This window comes from Eptatretus burgeri, chromosome 16 (assembly GCF_056783735.1).
Source record: "Eptatretus burgeri isolate ZD-2024b chromosome 16, Ebu_testis_v1, whole genome shotgun sequence".
In the NCBI taxonomy this organism is placed as follows: domain Eukaryota; kingdom Metazoa; phylum Chordata; class Myxini; order Myxiniformes; family Myxinidae; genus Eptatretus; species Eptatretus burgeri.
Genome location: NC_140976.1, coordinates 12,195,995 through 12,217,701, shown reverse-complemented (window position 1 = coordinate 12,217,701; position 21,707 = coordinate 12,195,995). Strand labels below are relative to the sequence as shown.

General features: G+C 46.6%; 2 protein-coding genes across 2 annotated transcripts in view; both read right to left on the bottom strand.

Moving 5' to 3' along the window:
- The window catches only part of LOC147010525 (uncharacterized), a 93,101-nt gene that overhangs the window by 7,773 nt on the left and 63,621 nt on the right, over positions 1-21,707 (bottom strand). The window contains exons 14-16 of the mRNA XM_085860384.1: positions 5,471-5,596; positions 5,220-5,295; positions 228-3,225 (exon numbers count right to left, since the gene is read on the bottom strand). Of these exons, the coding sequence (XP_085716510.1) occupies positions 228-3,225; positions 5,220-5,295; positions 5,471-5,596 (3,200 nt within the window). The remainder of the gene's footprint in view (positions 1-227; positions 3,226-5,219; positions 5,296-5,470; positions 5,597-21,707) is intronic.
- LOC147010526 (uncharacterized) lies at positions 6,070-21,416 on the bottom strand (the record flags this gene model as incomplete). Its single annotated transcript, XM_085860312.1, has 4 exons — positions 6,070-6,141; positions 15,858-16,056; positions 16,095-16,346; positions 21,331-21,416. Coding segments are annotated over 4 exons (609 nt in total), but the record flags the coding sequence as incomplete, so codon positions are not given.

The window sequence follows — 21,707 nt, the reverse complement described above, 5'->3', positions numbered from 1 at the left end:
TACTGGGAGACGGTGCAGTCTGCTGTCTCTTGGGTGACGTTGCAGCCTGCTGTCTCCCGGGAGAGGGTGCAGCCTGCTGTCTCCTGGGAGACGGTGCAGCCTGCTGTCTCGTGGGAGAAGGTGCAGCCTGCCGTCTACTGGGAGACGGTGCAGTCTGCTGTCTCTTGGGTGACGTTGCAGCCTGCTGTCTCCCGGGAGAGGGTGCAGCCTGCTGTCTCCTGGGAGACGGTGCAGCCTGCTGTCTCGTGGGAGAAGGTGCAGCCTGCCGTCTACTGGGAGACGGTGCAGTCTGCTGTCTCTTGGGTGACAGTGCAGCCTGCTGTCTCCCGGGAGAGGGTGCAGCCTGCAGTCTCCTGGGAGGTGGTGCAGCCTGCAGTCTCGTGGGAGTCGGTGCAGCCTGCTGTCTCCTGGGAGGTGGTGCAGTCTGCTGTCTCTTGGGTGACGGTGCAGCCTGCTGTCTCGTGGGAGACGGTGCAGCCTGCAGTCTCCTGGGAGGTGGTGCAGCCTGCAGTCTCGTGGGAGTCGGTGCAGCCTGCTGTCTCCTGGGAGAGGGTGCAGTCTGCTGTCTCTTGGGTGACGGTGCAGTCTGCTGTCTCTTGGGTGAAGGTGCAGCCTGCTGTCTCCTGGGAGGTGGTGAAGCTTGCCGGCCCCCCGGAGGTGGTGAAGGCTGCTGGCTCCCGGAAAGTAGTGCAGCCTGCTGTCTCCCATGAGTCGGTGAAGCCTGTCGGATCCTGGGAGACGGTGAAGCTGGCCGGCCCCCGGGAGGCGGTGAAGCTTGCTGGTCCCCAGGAGGCGGTGCATCCTGCTGTCTCCCGTGAGGCGGTGAAGCCTGTCTGACCCCGGGAGACGCTGAAGCTTGCCGGCACCCGGGAGACGGTGAAGCTTGCTGGCCCCCAGGAGGCAGTGCATCCTGCTGTCTCCAGTGAGGGGGTGAAGCCTGTAGGACCCCGGGATACGGTGAAGCTGGCAGGCCCCTGCGAGGCGGTGAAGCCTGCCGGTCCCTGGGAGACGGTGAAGCTTGCCGGCCCCTGCGAGGCGGTGAAGCCTGCCGGTCCCTGGGAGACGGTGAAGCTTGCCGGCCCCCGGGAGGCGGTGAAGCTTGCTGACCCCCAGGAGATGGTGAAGCTTGCTGGCCCCCAGGAGGCGGTGCATCCTGCTGTCTCCAGTGAGGCGGTGAAGCCTGTAGGACCCCGGGATACGGTGAAGCTGGCCGGCCCCCGCGAGGCAGTGAAGCCTGCCGGTCCCTGGGAGACGGTGAGGCTTGCCGGCCCCTGGGAGGCGGTGAAGCTTGCTGGCCCCCAGGAGGTGGTGCTTCCTGTTGTCTCCAGTGAGGCGGTGAAGCCTGACTGACCCGGGGAGACGGTGAAGCTTGCCGGCCCCCAGGAGGCGGTGAAGCCTGCCGGTCCCTGGGAGACGGTGAGGCCTGCCGGCCCCTGGGAGGCGGTGAAGCTTGCTGGCCCCCAGGAGGTGGTGCTTCCTGTTGTCTCCAGTGAGGCGGTGAAGCCTGACTGACCCGGGGAGACGGTGAAGCTTGCCGGCCCCCGGGATACGGTGAAGCTGGCAGGCCCCTGCGAGGCGGTGAAGCCTGCCGGTCCCTGGGAGACGGTGAAGCTTGCTGGCCCCTCGGAGGCGGTGCATCCTGCTGTCTCACGTGAGGCGGTGAAGCCTGTCTGACCCTGGGAGACGGTGAAGCTTCCTGGCCCCCGGGAGATGGTGAAGCTTGCTGGCCCCCAGGAGGCGGTGCATCCTGCTGTCTCCAGTGAGGCGGTGAAGCCTGTCGGACCGCCGGAGATGGTGAAGCTGGCCGGCCCCCGGGAGGCGGTGAAGCCTGCCGGTCCATAGGAGACAGTGAGGCTTGCCAGCCCCTGGGAGGCGGTGAAGCTTGCTGGCCCCCAGGAGGCGGTGCATCCTGCTGTCTCCAGTGAGGCGGTGAAGCCTGTAGGACCCCGGGATACGGTGAAGCTGGCAGGCCCCTGCGAGGCGGTGAAGTCTGCCGGTCCCTGGGAGACGGTGAAGCTTGCCGGCCCCCGGGAGGCGGTGAAGCTTGCTGACCCCCAGGAGATGGTGAAGCTTGCTGGCCCCCAGGAGGCGGTGCATCCTGCTGTCTCCAGTGAGGCGGTGAAGCCTGTGGGACTCTGGGATACGGTGAAGCTGGCCGGCCCCCGCGAGGCAGTGAAGCCTGCCGGTCCCTGGGAGACGGTGAGGCTTGCCGGCCCCTGGGAGGCGGTGAAGCTTGCTGGCCCCCAGGAGGTGGTGCTTCCTGTTGTCTCCAGTGAGGCGGTGAAGCCTGACTGACCCGTGGAGACGGTGAAGCTTGCCGGCCCCCAGGAGGCGGTGAAGCCTGCCGGTCCCTGGGAGACGGTGAAGCTTGCCGGCCCCTGGGAGGCGGTGAAGCTTGCTGGCCCCCAGGAGGTGGTACTTCCTGTTGTCTCCAGTGAGGCGGTGAAGCCTGACTGACCCGGGGAGACGGTGAAGCTTGCCGGCCCCCGGGATACGGTGAAGCTGGCAGGGCCCTGCGAGGCGGTGAAGCCTGCCGGTCCCTGGGAGACGGTGAAGCTTGCTGGCCCCTCGGAGGGGGTGCATCCTGCTGTCTCACGTGAGGCAGTGAAGCCTGTCTGACCCCGGGAGACAGTGAAGCTTGCCGGCCCCCAGGAGGGGGTGAAGCTTCCTGGCCCCCGGGAGATGGTGAAGCTTGCTGGCCCCCAGGAGGCGGTGCATCCTGCTGTCTCCAGTGAGGCGGTGAAGCCTGTCGGACCCCCGGAGATGGTGAAGCTGGCCGGCCCCCGGGAGGCGGTGAAGCCTGCCGGTCCCTGGGAGACGGTGAGGCTTGCTGGCCCCTGGGAGGCGGTGAAGCTTGCTGGCCCTCAGGAGGCGGTGTATCCTGCTGTCTCCAGTGAGGCGGTGAAGTCTGTCGGACCCCGGGAGACGGTGAAGCTTGCCGGTCCCTGGGAGGCGGTGAAGCTTGCCGGCCCCTGGGAGGAGGTGAAGGTTGCCGGCCCACGGGAGATGGTGAAGCTTGCCCAGAAGGTGGTGAAGCCTGCTGTCTCCCGGGAAGCGGTGCAGCCAGCTGTCTCCCGGGAGGCGGTGAACCCTGCTGCCCCTCAACAGCTGATCGCACCATACAGGCACCAGGAAGTTGCATCACAGGTAGACTTATGCATTTGGGCAGCAATGACTTCTTCTGTGTGTTGGTTTTCACTGCTGCCAGTTCTTTCTTCTTGAGTGCTGCAAATATAGGGGTTAATTTTCATAAACATCAATTCTGGATTTTTCCACAATTCTCAATGGCAAGAATATGAACATACTTAGACAATGTGAAAATAATTGTTCACTCAATTAGATATGAGGTCTTGCTACATTTCGAGTTGAACAAAAGTTCAAGTGTCTCTGTTGCAAGTTCAAATTAAGTATAAGAGTAAATAGGTCACTGATGTTGAAGAATGTAGAGAATTACTGCAGCACAATCCACATAAAAGCTGAAGCTGGCATTGATAACAACCATTGTGGCTTGGTGTCGTCATACAAAAGAAGGCTTTTTTTTCAAGGATAAGACAAAACAAGGTAGATCATAATGTGGGTAAACGCCATGTCCAGCCTCATCCCTGCTTCGGTGATGGGCCCAGATGGAATCAGTGCATATCTTCTCGCATCCTTCTCTGCTGCTCTTGCTTCTCCTTTGCCTGATATATTCAGCCTCGACTCCATGAGCTGCCTGCTTTCTACGTGGAAGTCGTCACATATATTGCCATTCTCAAGAAGGGTACAAAGACAACTCCAAACCAGCAAGCTTGCTTACCATAAGCAAACTAATGGAACCCTGCATTGCTTCCAATGTCAAGTCTTTCATATTTTTAAAGTCTGATCTATGACCATCATTTTGGGTTCCGCATCGGTCACTCAATGCTGGACGTGCTGCTGCTCATCTCTTAGCAATAGTTGGAAACCTCAAATCTCAAACAAGAAGGCAGGACCGTTTTCCTGGACACATATTGGGCATTTGACAGAGTTTTGCAATCTCTGCTTGTCAAGCTCTGCCTGTGGCATACAAGGCCACCTTGATTCCTGGGTTTCTGACTTCCTCCATTTATGTTACTCAAAGTGAACCTTCTTCTCTCCCAGTGAAGCCTGGAGGACACCAAGGTTGTTTGATGTATCCATTCTTGTTCTGCTATCTGCTATGCAATGCTTTGGAGAACTTTATGTTCGTTTTTGCCGATTACTTTGTCATATCATAGCCCATCCCACTGACAGACAGACAGCAGCTCCAGCATTCTCTGCAAATCTAAAAATGATAAGATGCTGATGTGACAAATGGTGCGTGTCTTTCAATGAACAAATGGAAAATCTGACAGTCTCACCCTTTCACTCCGAAAGGATTGTCAAACAAACCCACCTATCCATTTCAATGGTTTGCTCCTAAAAGAGGTTGTCTTTTTAACTTTTCACCAGTCATGACCTCTCCGAGGTAACTCACAAAGTAAATCTGTCCTCCAAAGTCAGCCTCATACTGGGGATATTTCAACGTTCCAAGTTTTTCTTGAAGTATCAGAACTGCACGTTGTCTCCAAGTCCTTTGTCTGAGCTCAATGGTGTACTGCTCTCTTCTCAAGGCTCGATCCTCAAAAGGCCTGCGGCTTTCACGTCGCTGACAGGCAGTGACATCTCTGTTTTCACAACCCATTGTCTGATATTGCTCCATCTGCTCTCTCAGGCCTCTGACCCTCTCCCCACAACTGCAAGATGTATGCGTAATTCCAGTTCCCCACTCCTAGTTAAAATCCCAAAATCCAGGCTGACTGCACATCTGAATTATCATGTTCCTCCAATATGTGCAACCCCTTTAAGATGCCCTGCTTTCCCACTCTTCCCTCCAGGGATTCAAAGCAAGCAGTTCAGCACCATCTCATGTCATTGCCCATCCCAACACATAATCTTTCTTACCCCTTTCTAAGCCAACCTCCTGCAGGTTCTGCATTGTTTTAAGGTCTTCACCTCTCTTTTCACCACCCTCTTCACCTCTTCCCCCCCCCTCCCACCACCAACCCCACTCTCTCCCTCTCCCTCTCCTCCATTTGTTCATATTAACCTGTTTATTTTGTTGAAGAGTTTCCCCACTATCAGTTCATGCTCTCTATCATATTGCACTTCCACAAGCCTGTATCATTTGCATCAACAACAAAAAATTGAAGATATTGAAGAGTAAAATGAGGGCTGGTTACCTTCAGCAGCTCCTGAACGATGAGTTTTCCAAGGAGTGAAAGGAAACTCGTTCAACCATGTGTGGTTCATAATTCCCTGTAAAACACAATGATGGATGTGTGAAAAAAATACTTGAAACATTATCAGGAAACACCTCCTCTACTGAGCAAAACCATTTTACTCCACAGTGATAGGAGTTCACCAACCCCAGTATTTGTGAACATACTTGTTCATGCAAATCAAATCTTTGAAAATGGTATAAAATCCCCACCTTTATCGTCAATCTTTCCACTGGATTCTTTAGAAGCATCCCAGTCAAAAGGGAAGCCAATTGTTGAGAAACAAAGGGTGGTGGATTGTATGTCACAATGAAGTCTGTGTTGTCATTTGACATTGTCTGTAAAGAAGCAAAACAAATGTATTTGTGACAGAATCCAAACCCATCATCACAATCGAATACTTACATTTACATAATTAGCTTATTTCAAACAACCACTCAGTCACTGATACAATCACCAAGACTCGACTCTAAACGAATGAAATACATTTTGATTGATCAAATAAGTTATGGTGTACAATAAAAAAGTTTTCTTTGTTCGCCGAAAAACAAACCCGTTCAACTCAATAATTGGATATCAAGACTTTATGGGTTTAAATAATTGTCAAAACTAAAATCTTCGGCAGTAAATATGAAATGTGACCAAACAGTATTCTTCAACCAACGTTTTTCAGTTTATTGTGCTTTTATAATTAGATATTTAAAAAAAATTGGTAGCATCCAAGAAAATAGTGAATGATGAAACAATAATTTGTTTCGTCCAGCAGTGCAAAATAAAAGACAGTGAGGGATCTGACAACTGTTACAAAACCTCAAAAATGTTCAAGGTCCCACACTGCAGGAGAAAAGACATCATGTCTCCAGACAGGAATATCCAGTGGAACCTCGAACCGTCAAACGAAGAGATCTTAACATCATAAGCATTGCCATGAGCAATGTGTCCATCATGCCATGTGCTGAACAAGCCAAACAACATCCCAGTGAGAAACCATCAGAAATACGAGAAAAAAAACAAGTATTCCTCAGCTCAATACTCACCATGCTCAACACTCACCAACCCCTCAATACTCGCCACACCCTCAAAACTCCCTTCACTCCCCACACCCTCAGCACTTTCAATTTCCTGTGTAGATTCTCTCCACCAACTTGATCCACTTTAATACATAAATTGTTCACACTCTGGTCTTTATAACATATCCATACCACTTCTTGGAGCAAAAACAATGTTAGAATGGTTAAATACAAGGAAATCTAACACAGGTGGAGGCTATTCAGCCCATCGTGCCTGTACGAACATCATACTCATTTATCTACACAAGATCCAATGAGGACAATGCAAAAAAATTAATTCATTCACTAATTATGATTATTCTTTTTATTTTTTGTTTTATTCTATTTTTAAATTTTTAAAGTTTTTTTTGTATTTTTTTTGCTTGTTTGTTTTTTGTAGTTTTTTTTTCTTCCCCTCAGGGGAAGGGGGGGGGCATGGGCTTGGTTAAAAACAAACAACATCAACCACACAACACCGCTTGACAAGACCCCCAGCATCAGCACTCCATACACATGCACACAATCACACATCCATGCTCAAACTACCGAAAAGTCCTGCCAACATCTCCATACCCCTCTATCTCCATATCTTCCAGGTACCTATCTAATTCTAATTTAAACTTATGTACGTTTTCTGATGCTACTACCTTTCCATTGAGACCATTCCATGCATTAACTACTCTCTGAGAAAAATCCCCTGCCTTGCTACTGTCTTAACTCTCCTCTTGTTTACTCCCACGCTATGGCCCCTGGTCCAATCACTGTCTATTCTGTTGAATAATTCATCTGCACTTATTTTATCTGCACCGTTCATTGTCTTAAACATCTCTATCATATCTCCTTCAGCCGCTCCTCATAGCTGAGTCTAGCTAGGCCCCAAATCAATCTAGTACCTCTGCACTGAACCCTCTCTTTGGCATCTCTGTCCTTCCTGAGTTGTGGTGACCAAAACTGCACACAATATTCTTGATGTGGCCCTCACTAAATCCCTGCACAATGTTTACACCATCTCCTTTGATTAATAAATGATCCCCCTCCGAATACAACCTAAAACCCCATTTTCTCTACTTATAGCTGCCTGGCATTGTGCTGCCTGCTTACCTCCCATATCTATTACCACACCCAGATCCTTCTCCTGTGTGACATGCTCCAAAATTACCCCTTACATCCTGTAATCTCTATTTTCATTGCTCTTTCCCATCCACAACACCTTCCACTTGCTCAGGTTAAATTCCTTCTGTCAATCTTTTGCCCAATCTATGCAAGTATCAATACTTTCCTGTATCTGATCACCACCCCCTCTGCTATCCACCTTACCTCCAAGCTTTGTGTCATCTGCAAACCTGGAAAGCATACTCTTTACCCCATTATCCAAATCGTTGATGTAAATAATGAAGAGTAATGGTCCGTCCGAGTACTGATCCCTGAGGTACCCCGCTACTTACATCCTTCCACTCACAGCCACTCTTTGCTTCCTACCACCAAGCCAGTTTGCAACCCAATTAGCTACCTGACCAGCCACTCCACAAGCCCTCCCCTTGGCTAACAACCTCCGATGTGGTACCTTATCAAATGCCTTCGTAAAGGCCCGGTCACACCTTGACGTTTTAGCCAACGTATGCCGATTTTTGAATTTTTTTTTCTAAAACGCTGGCACACGTTGAATACGTTATGGGTAAGTTTTGATAACATTGAGAGCACGCTGAAAAACACTGCCATACGTCGTTGTACGCTGGCTTTAAACGTTGTACCTTTTCGGTTGTCCTCAAATTTTTTCATGCTTGAAATTTCACGACGTATGCCGGCGTATGACTCACACGTTCCGCTACGCTGGCCACAAGTTGTATGCACGGTCTGCGATCGTTGACAGACGTCAACACATGCTACTTGTAAGTTAATCATAAGTTGAGACACGCCGAGGTAATGTTTAGCGTACCCGAAACTTATTTCTAACCTATGATTAACGTGTTGTTGGCACGTTACGCGATCGTTGCCACACATCGACAGACGTTACTTTTAAGTTACTCATAGGCTGAAAGACGTCGGTATAATGGATCGTCCTTGTGTCAGCGTCCACGGCCACGGCCAGGACACTTATTTGCAACATTGTTCAAACTTTTCTTCGGCATGACGAGGATGTTCACACTTCGATGTCTAGCTTGGCTATGATTCCAATTGTCCATCGGCAGCGTCTATTTAAAATAGTCGAGTTTGAGCGTTTTAACACGTTCAGAAGAAACGCTTAAAATTTCAAAACCCCAGCGTCAAAAAACAAAGGCGAGTGACAGCAATTTAAATCGTTCATTGGAAACAATGAAAATAGCAGAGTGGTGCCGTTTAAAAGTCGTTGAGTGTAAAAAAAATCCAATTGTTGAGCGCAAGCGTCTACTTTCAATAGTGGGGTTTGAGCGATTTAACACGTTCAATAGAAACGATTAAAATTTCCGAGCGCCAGCGTCAAAAAACAAAGGCGAGTGACAGCAATTTAAATCGTTCATTGTAAACAATGAAAATAGCTGAGTGGTACCGTTTAAAAGTCGTTGAGTGTAAAAAAAATCCAATTGTTGAGCGCAAGCGTCTACTTTCAATAGTGGAGATGCAGCCATTTAAATCGTTGAGTGGCAGCCTATGAACCTACCCGTGGACACGCGGACGCAAGGAGGATCCATCATAACCCACACCCTCCCCCTCACACTCACCTACTACTGCCAACATGAAGAAACTACTACTAATACTAATACTGATACTAATACTGATACTGATACTATTACTGCTGACATGGACATCGACTCAAAAAGGACTCGAAAACACTGTTGGGTTCCCCTTTTATGAGCAGCATTTTTATATACCAATTCCCAAAACCGCTGGGAACACGTCTTTATATGGCAGTTGTAAGCTAGAAACACATTCATTTATTTTTTCTTGTCGACCGGAAGACGTCATTGGAATACGTCTACATACGTCGATGTGTGTTGGGACTACGTAAAGAATTGGTTCAAAGCACGTCAAACATAAGTTAGAAATAAGTTTCGCGTAAAAAAGACATTACCGCGACGTGTTTCGACTTATGAGTAGCTTATAAGTAGCCTTTGTGGACGTGTGTAAGCGTCCACATATCGTGTGTAAAACTTATCCCCATCGCATGCGGAACGTGTGTCATACGCCGAGTACGTCGTAAAATTTTGAACATGTTTAAAATTTATTGACGTACTCTACTTACTACGACGTATGATAGCGTACTTTAGCGTTCTACTCACGTATACCAAACTTACTCATACCGTATTTGACGTGCCCCAACGTTTTAGACACATTTTTCTTAGGTCGGCATACGCTGGCAAGATCGCCAAGGTGGGACCGCGATGTTGTCACTTCCATTTCTACGGCAGTTATGATTCGAATCGTTGTGCGTCAGCCTTTTAATAGGCTACGTCACGACATCGTCGGCGATGCGTGCAACGCGCTATGCCGAAGTTAGACTATCGTTGGGCATCGGTTGTGTAGGCCGACAACAGGTTTAGCATTCGTTGGTACAAGTTATCTATAACACAACGAAACGTTCTGTGTCCATTACTAATATGTTATGCATACGACCAACTCGTTATGAATACGTCCGAATCTTAAAAAAAAAACATCAAAAGTTCAACGTCAGCCAGCGTTTTACATAAATTTTAATACGTTGCCATCGCTGGCTAAAACGTCAAGGTGTGACCGGGCCTTAAAGTCTAGAATCTAGATATACTTTTTCCACTGCCTTTCCCTCACCCACCCAATCAGACATTGCTTCATAGAACTCTAAAAGATTTGTTAAACAGGAACTACCTTTGGTAAACCCATGCTGACAACCTTTAATTAGTTTGTATTTGTTTAAATGGTTCCTCATCTGGTCCTTAATCTGGTCTCCAACAACTTCCCCACAACTGAAGTCAAACTACCAGATCTATAGTTTCCCAATTCTTCTCTGGATCCTTTCTTAAATAATGGTATTACATTTGCTACTCTCCAATCCTCCGGTACCTGTCCTGACTCCAGGGAACTATTGAAAATATCCGTTAACATCTCACTTACCTGCTCAGCCACCTCCCTCAATACTCTCGGGTGCATATTATCTGGACCCAGAGCCTTATCTTCTCTTAGATTACCTTGCTGTTCCTTTACTTCCTCCACTCCAACCTGGATCTTCTGTAAAAAGCCCTTCCTCACCTCCTTGATAGATACTCTCAGCTATTGGCAATTCTCCTGACTGTTCTTGTGTAAAAGTTGAAGAAAAATACCAGTTTAATAAGCCTGCCATCTCACTTTCATCACTAACCACTCTCCCGGTGCTATTCCTCAATGGGCCCAGACTGGTCCTAACCTGTTATTTTCCCCTGATATACTTAAAGAAAGCCTTGCTATTATGTTTAATATTCTTAGCCATATCCTTTTCATGCTCTCTTTTGGCTTGTTGAGTTATTTTCTTAACTTGCCTGTGTTTACTCTGATAGTGATATAAATGTAGCTCCACTCCTGTTATTTAAAACCTCACAAATGCCTTCTGCTTCTCCTTAATAGCATTCCTTATCTCACTGCTCAACCACCCTGATCTCTTTCTGCTTCTGATTTTACACCTCATTGGAACGTACTTACTCCACACTCTACACATTTGGTCCTTGAAAGTTTCCCATTTTTATGATGCTGATTGTCCTGTTGTTTGAGTCTCCCAATCTACATCACCCAATCCTCTCCTCATGCCCTCAAGGTTTGCCTTCCTGAAATCTAATAGCCTTACCCTACTATCCTGAACTATAACCCTTAACAGAATCTTTGCACACACAATGTTATGGTCACTTGCTCCAAAATGCTCCCCTACCTCCACCTCCACCTCCTCCACCATATTAGGATTGTTACATAAAAGGAGGTCTAACACTGCACTCCCCCTCATGGGCTTACCTACAAACTGGGTTAAAAAGTAATCCTGGACTAAAACTAGGAAATCCTCATCTGTTCTGCCATTTTCCTGTTCCTGGACCCAATCTATCCCTGGCAAGTTAAAATCCCCCATAATCAATACTCTAAAGATAACTTTGTTTTGCTAAAAAGATAACTTTGAGCCCAACAGTTAATGCCAATGACAATAATAAAATTTGTGACAGTGATAATAAAACCATCTTCTATAATAATAAAAGTCAGGTTATAATAATAAAAGTCTCAGGGTGTGTCAGTGTCTCCACCAGAACTCCAAAACCATGAAACCTCGCAGCCTTAAACTTTCCATACATACCAAAGGAACTCCAAGGGAGTGCATGAATGAAAGCTGCATATTTGAGAAATTTTAGGGACTTTTGATATTTTGAGAGGGACTGATGGTGTGCCCCCACAGTGTTCACCCAAGTCTTTTTTTATGATGCAGCAGTGCTAGTGCAAAGTGAGCAACATGGTAAGGTGAAGTGAACGAAGAGGATTACGTACGAAGTTCAGTCACCTGTGCTACGTCAGTGTTCATTCACAGGCAAAAAAATGAAAAAAAAGAGAATGTGTGTGTGTTCATGTGTTAATTCATGGGCAAAAATAAATAAATAAATAAGAGTGTGTGTGTTCGTTCCTTTGTTCATTATTTGGCTTGTTTTTGTCACCTAACCAGCTCACCCAGCAAGTTTTGTTAGAATCCATCAATAAGTTTTTGAGATATCACGCTATGTATTGTTTTAGCCTATCACTCAATGGTTAAGAATAACTTTAAAAATTCTCGGATCCGAAGCCAGATCTTCACCAAAACCAAACCAATTATTTCTTGTTACATATCCAACCTGCACACCAAATTTAGTCCGAATCTGTCCAAAACCTTTTGCGATATCCTGATGCATGTCGTTTTTGGCCATATCTCTCAAAGGTGAACAATAGGGGCAATATTCCTGGATGCTCACCTTGTAGAGGCTGGATAAGAAAACAAGGGAACCACTGATGGGCGTGGATAAGCCACAAAATACTTAACGAAGAAGAAAGTAGATACCAGTGGAATTATTTTTTAATGCAGTGAACAAACTTTGGTACATCGTGGGTGATGAAGGTTGTGATCAAGTTTCATCGACATTGTGTGTGTAGTATCTGAGAAGAAAGCAAATACCTATTTTGGGGATAAACCTCCCCAGTAAACCTCCTTCGACCTTGATTTTTTTCAAGAGTGTGAACAAACGTTGGTACATCATGGGTGGTAAAAGTTGTGGTCATGTTTCATCGGAATTGCATGTGTAGTTTCTGAGAAGGAAACAAATACCTTTTTTTATGGGGCAACCCCCCGTAGATCCCCGAAGGGCCCAATTTTTTTTTCATGCCGTGAACAAACTTTGGTACATACTGGGTGATGAAGGTTATGAAGTTTCATGGAAATCCTGTTTGTAGTTTCAGAGAAGAATTTGCAGGTATTTGTGGATGGATGGCAAACAGACGACAAGCCATCCCATAATCTGTACGTTCCAGGTGAGCTAAAAGTCATTTTGTTAAATTATCAGATCTAGATCCGGATTCAGACTCGGATCTTCACCAAAACCTAATCATTTTGTCCGTGTCACTTATCCAAGCTATCCCCCAAATTTCGTCTGAATCCGTCCACAACATTTTGAGATATTTGTTCACAAACAGACAGACAGGGGTGACAACATAACATCCATCCACCTTTGGTGTCAGAGGTAATCATTTTCTAAAATGTGTTGCTGTGTATGATGACATTGACTTTAATTGGATACTTCTATTCTGCTACGTGGTGGAAAATAATTATATTTGTCGGAGTCCGGAGGGAGGGGAAGGGGTGGAGCAGGAATTCAGAGGGAGGGGCGGGGTGGGAGGAAGGCAAGAAGGGGTGGAGCAGGAGTTTGGGGGGAGGAGAGGTGAGAGGAGGGTGGGGAAGGGTTAAGGCAGGAGTTCGGAGGGAGAGGATGTGTGAGGAGGGGGGAGAAAAGGTGGGAGTATGGAGAGAGGTGGGATGGGAGTCAAGAGGGGAGGGGGCTGGGGTGGGAAGAGGCAGGGGTTGGGATGGGTTGAATTAGGTGAAGGGGTGGGAGGAGGGACCTGGCGTTGCCCAGCAATGCTGACTACCTTTACTCGTCTTATACAAATAAATGTCAGGGTGTCTGTGTGTGTGTGTGTCTCCTCCATAACTCCAAAACCAGGAAACCAAGCAACCTGAAACTTTGTATGCATACCAAGGGAACTCGAAGGAAGTGTAGGAGTGAATATTGGAAGTTTGGGTTAATTAAAACACCCCTTTTGAAGATAATTTACAGCCTTATTTAATTATATCCTTTATCAGACGCATCCTTGGTCACCTCACTCTCGATGGGGTCGTAAGCGCATCCTGTGTTACCTCGCTGGGGTCTGAAGCCGCCATGTTTTTTAGCCTTCTCAACCATGCCTTCACTTGGAACAGGCTGCAATGATTTCTTCACGAGAAGGCTTTTTTTTTTCTTCACTTTCCTCACTCGTATTATCGAATGCCTGATCATCATACCTACGAATCACTGGACACATTACAATGCCTATAAACGCACGGAGACGCCAGTGTTCGTGGCTTTATTTCATTTCCTCACATGTCATAACCCCCGAGAATCTCTTAAACTAAGTTAAATTACAAAAAGTTTAAGCTCCAGAAATGAACCTAGCAGCAGTTCAGACTGTTAAAAAAGTGTTCATTTGTCAAATTCAGACATATTTGATATTTCGGGCATCTCTGGGAGGTGTGTGTTTAATGTGACTTTGGTGATTGCGAATCGCTTACCAAGTGAGCTGTGCCTGATCAACCATTTTGTTGGAGTTCTTAAGCCACTTAGAGAGCGCTCTATAGCATTTACTCTGTCACTGAATACTGTATATTGGTTGACTTCAACAATGTTCAGGGGCCACTCACTTGAGATGGCCCCACATTGTTCTGTGGTCGCATTGGCAAAGATAAATACAAATAAAAAAATGAAACGTTTTATGAACATCACAGCAGGATAGCCGAGAGGTACACATGCTCGCTCTAAGCTGGCAGGCCTGGGTTTGAATCCAGACCCAGCTATAAACTGATGTTTCACAAGCAGGGTGATTCATGAATGATTGTGCTGTTAAACTGGATGTCACATCTGCTGGAATACCCACTCTCCCCTCCCCGCTCTCCCTCACTCTCATCGCTTTCCCCCTCCCTCTCTCACCCACTCACTCTCCCATCCCACTCCGTCCCGCTCTCCCACCCATGTCTCTCTCCTTCTCTTTTCCACCCCGATCCTTCTCTCTCTCCCACCCCAATCCCTCTCTCTCTCTCTCTCCCACCCCAATCCCCCTCTCTCTCTCTCCCACCCCAATCCCTCTCTCTCTCTCCCACCCCAATCTCTCTCTCTCTCTCTCTCTCTCTCTCTCTCTCTCTCTCTCTCTCTCCCCCCCCCCCCGAACGCTCTCTCTCTCCCACCCCGATCCCTTTCACACTCCCACCCTGATCCCTCTTTCACTCCCACCCCGATCACTCTCACTCACACCCCAATCCCACTCATTCCCATCCCTCTCCCTCTCTCACATTCCTCTCCCTCTCTCCCATCCCTCTCCCTCTGCTCCTCCACCCCTCTCCCTCTGAAAAGGGGACTGATAAGGACTGATGGTTTAGTTTTCAATTGGCCAAGGAGAGCATGGGTTTTTCAATGCTCCCACCTGGTTACCTCTGCCAGCGAAGGTGAAGGAGGTTATGTTTTCACCCCTTTCTGTCTGTTTGTCTGTGTGCAGTTCGGTGTGTGACAAGGATGAACTGAGCAGTCTTTAAGCTTTTTCTTTAAGCAGTCGGAACTTCACCCGATTTCCTCTCTTTTTCTGTCTCTCTGTCTCTCTCCTAAAATGTGGCTACTGATGCATGGCTGATAATACACAAATGTGCAAAAAACACCCCATCATAATCCACCATAAATGCTATCAAATTGACCCAATCGTTTCAAATGAGTGTTCCAATGCGAAGCATAAAAGTAACACATCCACATCAGTGGATGGCAGTGTGCAAACAATTGTGCTTGCAGCCCAGTAAACATAATGAAAAAAAAATGAGTATGTGGAGGCGGGGCCTAAGGGCAGTCATTTTGGAGTCCTGCAGACAGTATGGCAGCTCTCACATTGATCTCTTATTGGCAAAAGTGGCCCCCCCTCTAAAGATATTGAAATTCACTGCTCTAAGCTGTCTCGTCTGGGTTTGAATCCAAATCCAGCTGTAAGCTGTCATCCCCGTCTTTCACAGGCAGGGTGATTCATCAATGTGTGTGCCGTTAAATAAAGGAGTCACAACTGCCGGAATACCCCCCTCCTCTCCCCCTCCAGACTCTCCCCAACCATCCCTCTCACGCCTCTGGCTCTCTCTGACCCCTCTCCTCCTCTCCGTCTCTCCCTCTCCCTCTCTTTCACCCTCTGCCTCTCTCTCTCTCTTTCACCCTCTGCTCCTCTCTCTCACTCTCTCTCTCACCCTCTGCCTCTCTCTCTCACACTCTCTCTCTCTCTCTCTCTCACACACACACACACACACACACACACACACACACACACACACACACACACACACACACACCCCCCTCTGCCTCTCTCTCTCACCCTCTGCCTCTCTCTCACCCCTCTGCCTCTCTCTTTCCTCACACCTCTGGCTTTCCTCACCTCTCTCTCTCTCTCTCTCTCTCTCTCTCTCTCTCTCTCTCTCTCTCTCTCTCTCTCTCTCTCTCTCTCTCTCTCTCTCTCTCTCTCTCTCTCTCTCTCTCTCCTCACCCCTCTGGCTCTCTCTCCTCACCCCTCTGGCTATCTCTCTCCTCACCCCTCTGGTTCTCTCTCTCTCTCTCTCTCTCTCTCTCTCTCTCTCTCTCTCTCTCTCTCTCTCTCTCTCTCTCTCTCTCTCCTCACCCCTCTGGCTCTCTCTCTCTCCTCACCCCTCTGGCTCTCTCTCTCTCTACTCACCCCTCTGCCTCTCTCTCTATCTCTCTCCTCACCCCTCTGCCTCTCTCTCTCTCTCTCTCTCTCTCTCTCTCTCTCTCTCTCTCTCTCTCTCTCTCTCTCTCTCTCTCTCTCTCTCTATATATATCTCTCACCCCTCTGCCTCTCTCTCTCTCTCTCACTATCTCACCCTCTGCCTCTATCTCTCTCAACCTCTGCCTCTATCTCTCTCACCCTCTGCCTCTCTCTCTCACCCTCTGCCATTCTCTCTCACCCTCTACCATTCTCTCTCACCCTCTACCATTCTCTCTCACCCTCTGCCTTTCTCTCACCCTCTGCCTTTCTTTCCTCACCCCTCTGCCTCTGTCTCTCTCTCTCTCACCCCTCTGCCTTGTGGGGGAAAAATTTATATTAATGTATTTTAAATTGTAACAAATGGAGTTTCAGAAATGTAACTTTTATGCTGCAAATTGAATTGGCTGTCATTTCTGGCCAAAAGACTTTTGCCCTAAATGATAAGAAATGTGTTGTTCTGGAGCAGAGTGACCGAGCTGATAAATGAACCTTTGCTTAGAAAATGTACGAAGTGGCTTTTTGTCTAAAAGACACGTCTACAGTCTGGGTGAATATCCCCCAACCTCTCTCTCATGGAAGTATAAAATGTTTTGAAAGGCACATTTTCTTAGTACGAGCACGTGAGGAAGTATAGTTTCTCAGTGGCTCGTACTCCTTGGAACTGACCAAGTACCAAGTTAGAATAAAACTCTCTGATGTAATGTAGAAGTGAATTGAATCGGGTTGGTCTAACTGTTAACTAAAGTAAGAATAAATGAAATAGAACCAAATAATATTGCAATCAATGGGGATTCTTAAGTTCATTGTACAAGGGTGATAAGTGTATGGTGTATAATTAGGAAATAAATTGTTTCACAAGGAAGGACTTGTGTGGACATCAGTTTTATCAGTGTCGATAGGGTTTTTTGTAGGATTTTATAATCAAATCGGACAAACGTTAAACTCTGTCTGAAGTCAAATAGGATTCCACAATCGACCAGTTAGAATCCTTCAGGAGGACAACGATCACAACAAGGTGGGTTAAAAAATCCACATCAGTTGGTGCCGTGACTCGGATTCGAACCGACGTTGGTGTGGTGCTCGTGACCGGAGGTACTTCATCTGCCGGAGGCAGTGCCTGGAGGAACGACAAGTGCTTGAGCGAAGATAAGGGAGAGCGCTCTCAGCAGGTAACGCATTTCGAACAAAGAAAAGTTCATTGTCAGATAATTTTATTGAGAGAAAGAAGAGGGTCCGGCGGAGGGAGTCCGTTTTAAAGTAAACGATAAGTACTGTAGTTGTTTTAGAAAAGTGCTGGAGAAGAAGAGGAGTCAGATGACAAGAAGAGGCTTGTTAAGGAGCCAGATGCGTAATGAAATGGGCATGATGAAGCGACATGCCACATGTTTGCATTGATACGGACCGGCTGTGAGAGAGATGGCCGAGGACATGGCTGAGACGCCGAGATAGGGTTAAAATAGATAAACATTGTAAGTTACCTGTTTGTAAGAGTTATAAGAGTTACTTTTTGTTCATTGAACTCACTGGAAGTTTGTTGGCAGTGAAGTTGTTATATTATATTGTGTGGAGGTTTTACGGATTTGTAAATGCAATGATTTGCACGAAACGTTTTGTAGAGTGCAGGAGACGATTAACCAGCTGGGAGCATGGTTGGTGATTTGCATTGAGATGCATGTGTTCCTGAGAGTAAAAAAAAAAATGAAACTTGTGCGATTCCAATATTCACTGCAATGAAACGTGTTCTGTTGGGATTTTGACGATATTTTAACTCGTGCTGAGTTGAGCTGTGGATCTGTTTGAAATGGCATGTTATACATTCTTTGCGTTGTATTTCCACGCGGTCGCAAACTCCACTGTGTGAGATCCCCTCCACTCGATCTGTGGGGGGTGGCCTATCGTTACACTGAGTCTTTGTTCGAGCCTTTGCTTTAGGTGTGAAATTCGATTCATATGCAGATTCAAGAGGATGAGATAGAAATGTGATTGGTATTTGTCACGTGATCACACGCGAGTCTATGAGATGCAATGCTGTTTAGTGTATGTGTTGAAGCCATGACAGAGTAATGCAAACTGTGGGTTTTGCCTGTCAGAGTTTTTTCCTTTTTCTTCCCACCGGATGTGGAGAGAACTTCCTGTTCCTTGGTGTTTGTGGTGCACCCTCTCTACTGAATGTTTAAAGTGAAGTCCATTTAGGAAAAAGTGTTGAAGTTTTATTTTACAACCATCGGGATTTTGAATAAATTGTGAAATAACAATTGTGAATGTGGATATACTGTATGTGATTTAAATGTAGAAACGTGATTTGGAATGATTTTAATGATTTGATGATGTTTAGCACATGGGGCGATTCACAGATAATAGATGATTCCCTCGGATGGACGTTGAAATATTGTTTTATTCGTCTGCGAATGTTGAGGTTACCTGAACTTGTGCTGGGAAGGCAATGGCAAACAACCCAGTGTAACCCTTTGATCGATTCAGTCAAGGTAAACTCATGATTTAATTGGATAGATGCTGAAGATTAAATTTTTCATTTATGGATTTTAAAAGGAAATATTTTGTTTTGACCAAAAAGTTGTTTAAGAGAGTTTGGATGTTTATTAGTCTGAAGTTTAAGATGCTTTTCCAAGACTGGGATAAAGATTGTGGAGGGTGAAGCTGCATGTTTAGACAGAGTGTTTGAGCTGCAATATAAATGATATTCGCCTGATAACAGATTTGACAAGTGATTTGACAATTTTTGAACAACTGTTTAAAATGATTTATTTGTTTTGATAAAAGAAAATGGATTCGTAATTGAGAAGGTCAGAGGAAGTGATAGATGGTTTGTGTATGTGAATTGGAAAAATGGCAGCATGTTTGCTGTTTTGGTGAGAGAGAAGTGGACAGATGGAGAAATGTCAGAGATTTAAAATGTCGATGGAAATAGCAAATGAGATGGATGTTTTGAGTATACGTACAACTGGGATTTCTGTATATTTTAGCATGTTGTTTTGGGAAATAACAAGGAAAGGGATTAAAATATTGATATGACATATAATGCAAGTTAAATGCTTCCATAACAATCTTTGTTAGTCTTGTAGAACTACATGTGCCCATGACGTTTATTGATTGGTGTTTAATTGATGCTTTGTTTGTTTCGGAGTGTTGAAAGCAGTCTTTGAAGCAATGTACAATTTCATCTAAATGAACTTTGGAATGAAATTCCACACAAAGATTGGACGATGGGAGAACCCAGATTTGGGTGATTGAGCATTCAACACATGATTATGCCTCCCCTTCCTGAGGAGATAAGATGGACCAATGTGGGAAAAGAAAGAAAAAACCCACTGAGGAGAAGGTTGAGCAAAGTCTTAACGTCGGCATTGTGTGGTGCCTGCATGGAGGAATGTTCTCAGCCACACTCTCGATTGCCGCTCTGCAAATACATCGTGAACTTGCTGTGGTTGCTTCAATGTACGACAGGCCTGGAGTTCCACACTGCGCTCCTTCAACCCAGTGTCTGGCCCAAACTTGTACTTGCCCACATCTACCTTCTCCTCAGCTCAAGGAGTGCTTCGATTGTGTTTCCCGTTGGGTGCCGCTCTATCCACACCCTGACCTGTTTATCTTCTGTCTTCGGGTAGCATGTTTTCAATGTGTGACACATGCTGATGAACAGGCCATAAATTAAATGGAAACTCACTCATTTTCTGATATGAGCACTCGCTGCCATTGTTGATTGAACTTGAATAATGGAAATCTTTTCTCCTTCAGGAATGGGACATGGTAATCATGTGTAAGAAAAATTATTCAAATTTTCCTTAAAAAAAAAAACGGGGGAGTGTGGGGGAAAAATTTATATTAATGTATTTTAAATTGTAACAAATGGAGTTTCAGAAATGTAACTTTTATGCTGCAAATTGAATTGGCTGTCATTTCTGGCCAAAAGACTTTTGCCCTAAATGATAAGAAATGTGTTGTTCTGGAGCAGAGTGACCGAGCTGATAAATGAACCTTTGCTTAGAAAATGTACGAAGTGGCTTTTTGTCTAAAAGACACGTCTACAGTCTGGGTGAATATCCCCCAACCTCTCTCTCATGGAAGTATAAAATGTTTTGAAAGGCACATTTTCTTAGTACGAGCACGTGAGGAAGTATAGTTTCTCAGTGGCTCGTACTCCTTGGAACTGACCAAGTACCAAGTTAGAATAAAACTCTCTGATGTAATGTAGAAGTGAATTGAATCGGGTTGGTCTAACTGTTAACTAAAGTAAGAATAAATGAAATAGAACCAAATAATATTGCAATCAATGGGGATTCTTAAGTTCATTGTACAAGGGTGAGAAGTGTATGGTGTATAATTAGGAAATAAATTGTTTCACAAGGAAGGACTTGTGTGGACATCAGTTTTATCAGTGTTGATAGGGTTTTTTGTAGGATTTTATAATCAAATCGGACAAACGTTAAACTCTGTCTGAAGTCAAATAGGATTCCACAATCGACCAGTTAGAATCCTTCAGGAGGACAACGATCACAACAAGGTGGGTTAAAAAATCCACATCAGTCTCTCTCTCTCCTCAACACTCTCTCTCTATATCTCACCCCTCTGACTCTCTCTCTCACTCTCTCTCTCACCCTCTGCCTCTCTTTCTCACACACACACACACACACACACACACACACACACACACACACCCTCTGCCTCTCTCTCTCACCCTCTGCCTCTCTCTCTCCCCTCTGCCTCTCTTTCTCACACACACACACACACACACACACACACACACACACACACCCTCTGCCTCTCTCTCTCACCCTCTGCCTCTCTCTCTCCCCCTCTGCCTCTTTCTCCCCCCTCTGGCTCTCTCTTTCCTCACACCTCTGGCTCTCTGTCTCTCCTCACCCCTCTGGCTCTCTCTTTCTCCTCACCCCTCTGCCCCTCTCTCTCTCCTCACCCCTCTGGCTCTCTCTCTCCTCACCCCTCTGGCTCTCTCTCTCTCCTCACCCCTCTGGCTCTCTCTCTCTCTCTACTCACCCCTCTGCCTCTCTCTCTATCTCTCCCTTCACCTCTCTGCCTCTCTCTCTCTCTCTCTCTCTCTCTCTCTCTCTCTCTCTCTCTCTCTCTCTCTCTCTCTCTCTCTCTCTCTCTCTATCTCTCACCCCTCTGCCTTTCTCTCCCTCTTCCTTTCTCTCTCACCCTCTTCCTCTCTTTCCTCACCCCTCTCCCTATTCCTCTGTCCCACCCCTCTGCCTCTGCCTCTCTCTCACCCCTCTGCCTCTCTCTCTCCTCACCACTCTCTCTCTATCTCTCACCCCTCTGCCTCTCTCTCTCTCCTCACCCCTCTGCCTCTGCCTCTCTCTCTCACCCCTCTGCCTCTCTCTCTCCTCACCACCCTCTGTCTATATCTCACCCCTCTGCCTCTCTCTCTATATCTCACCCCTCT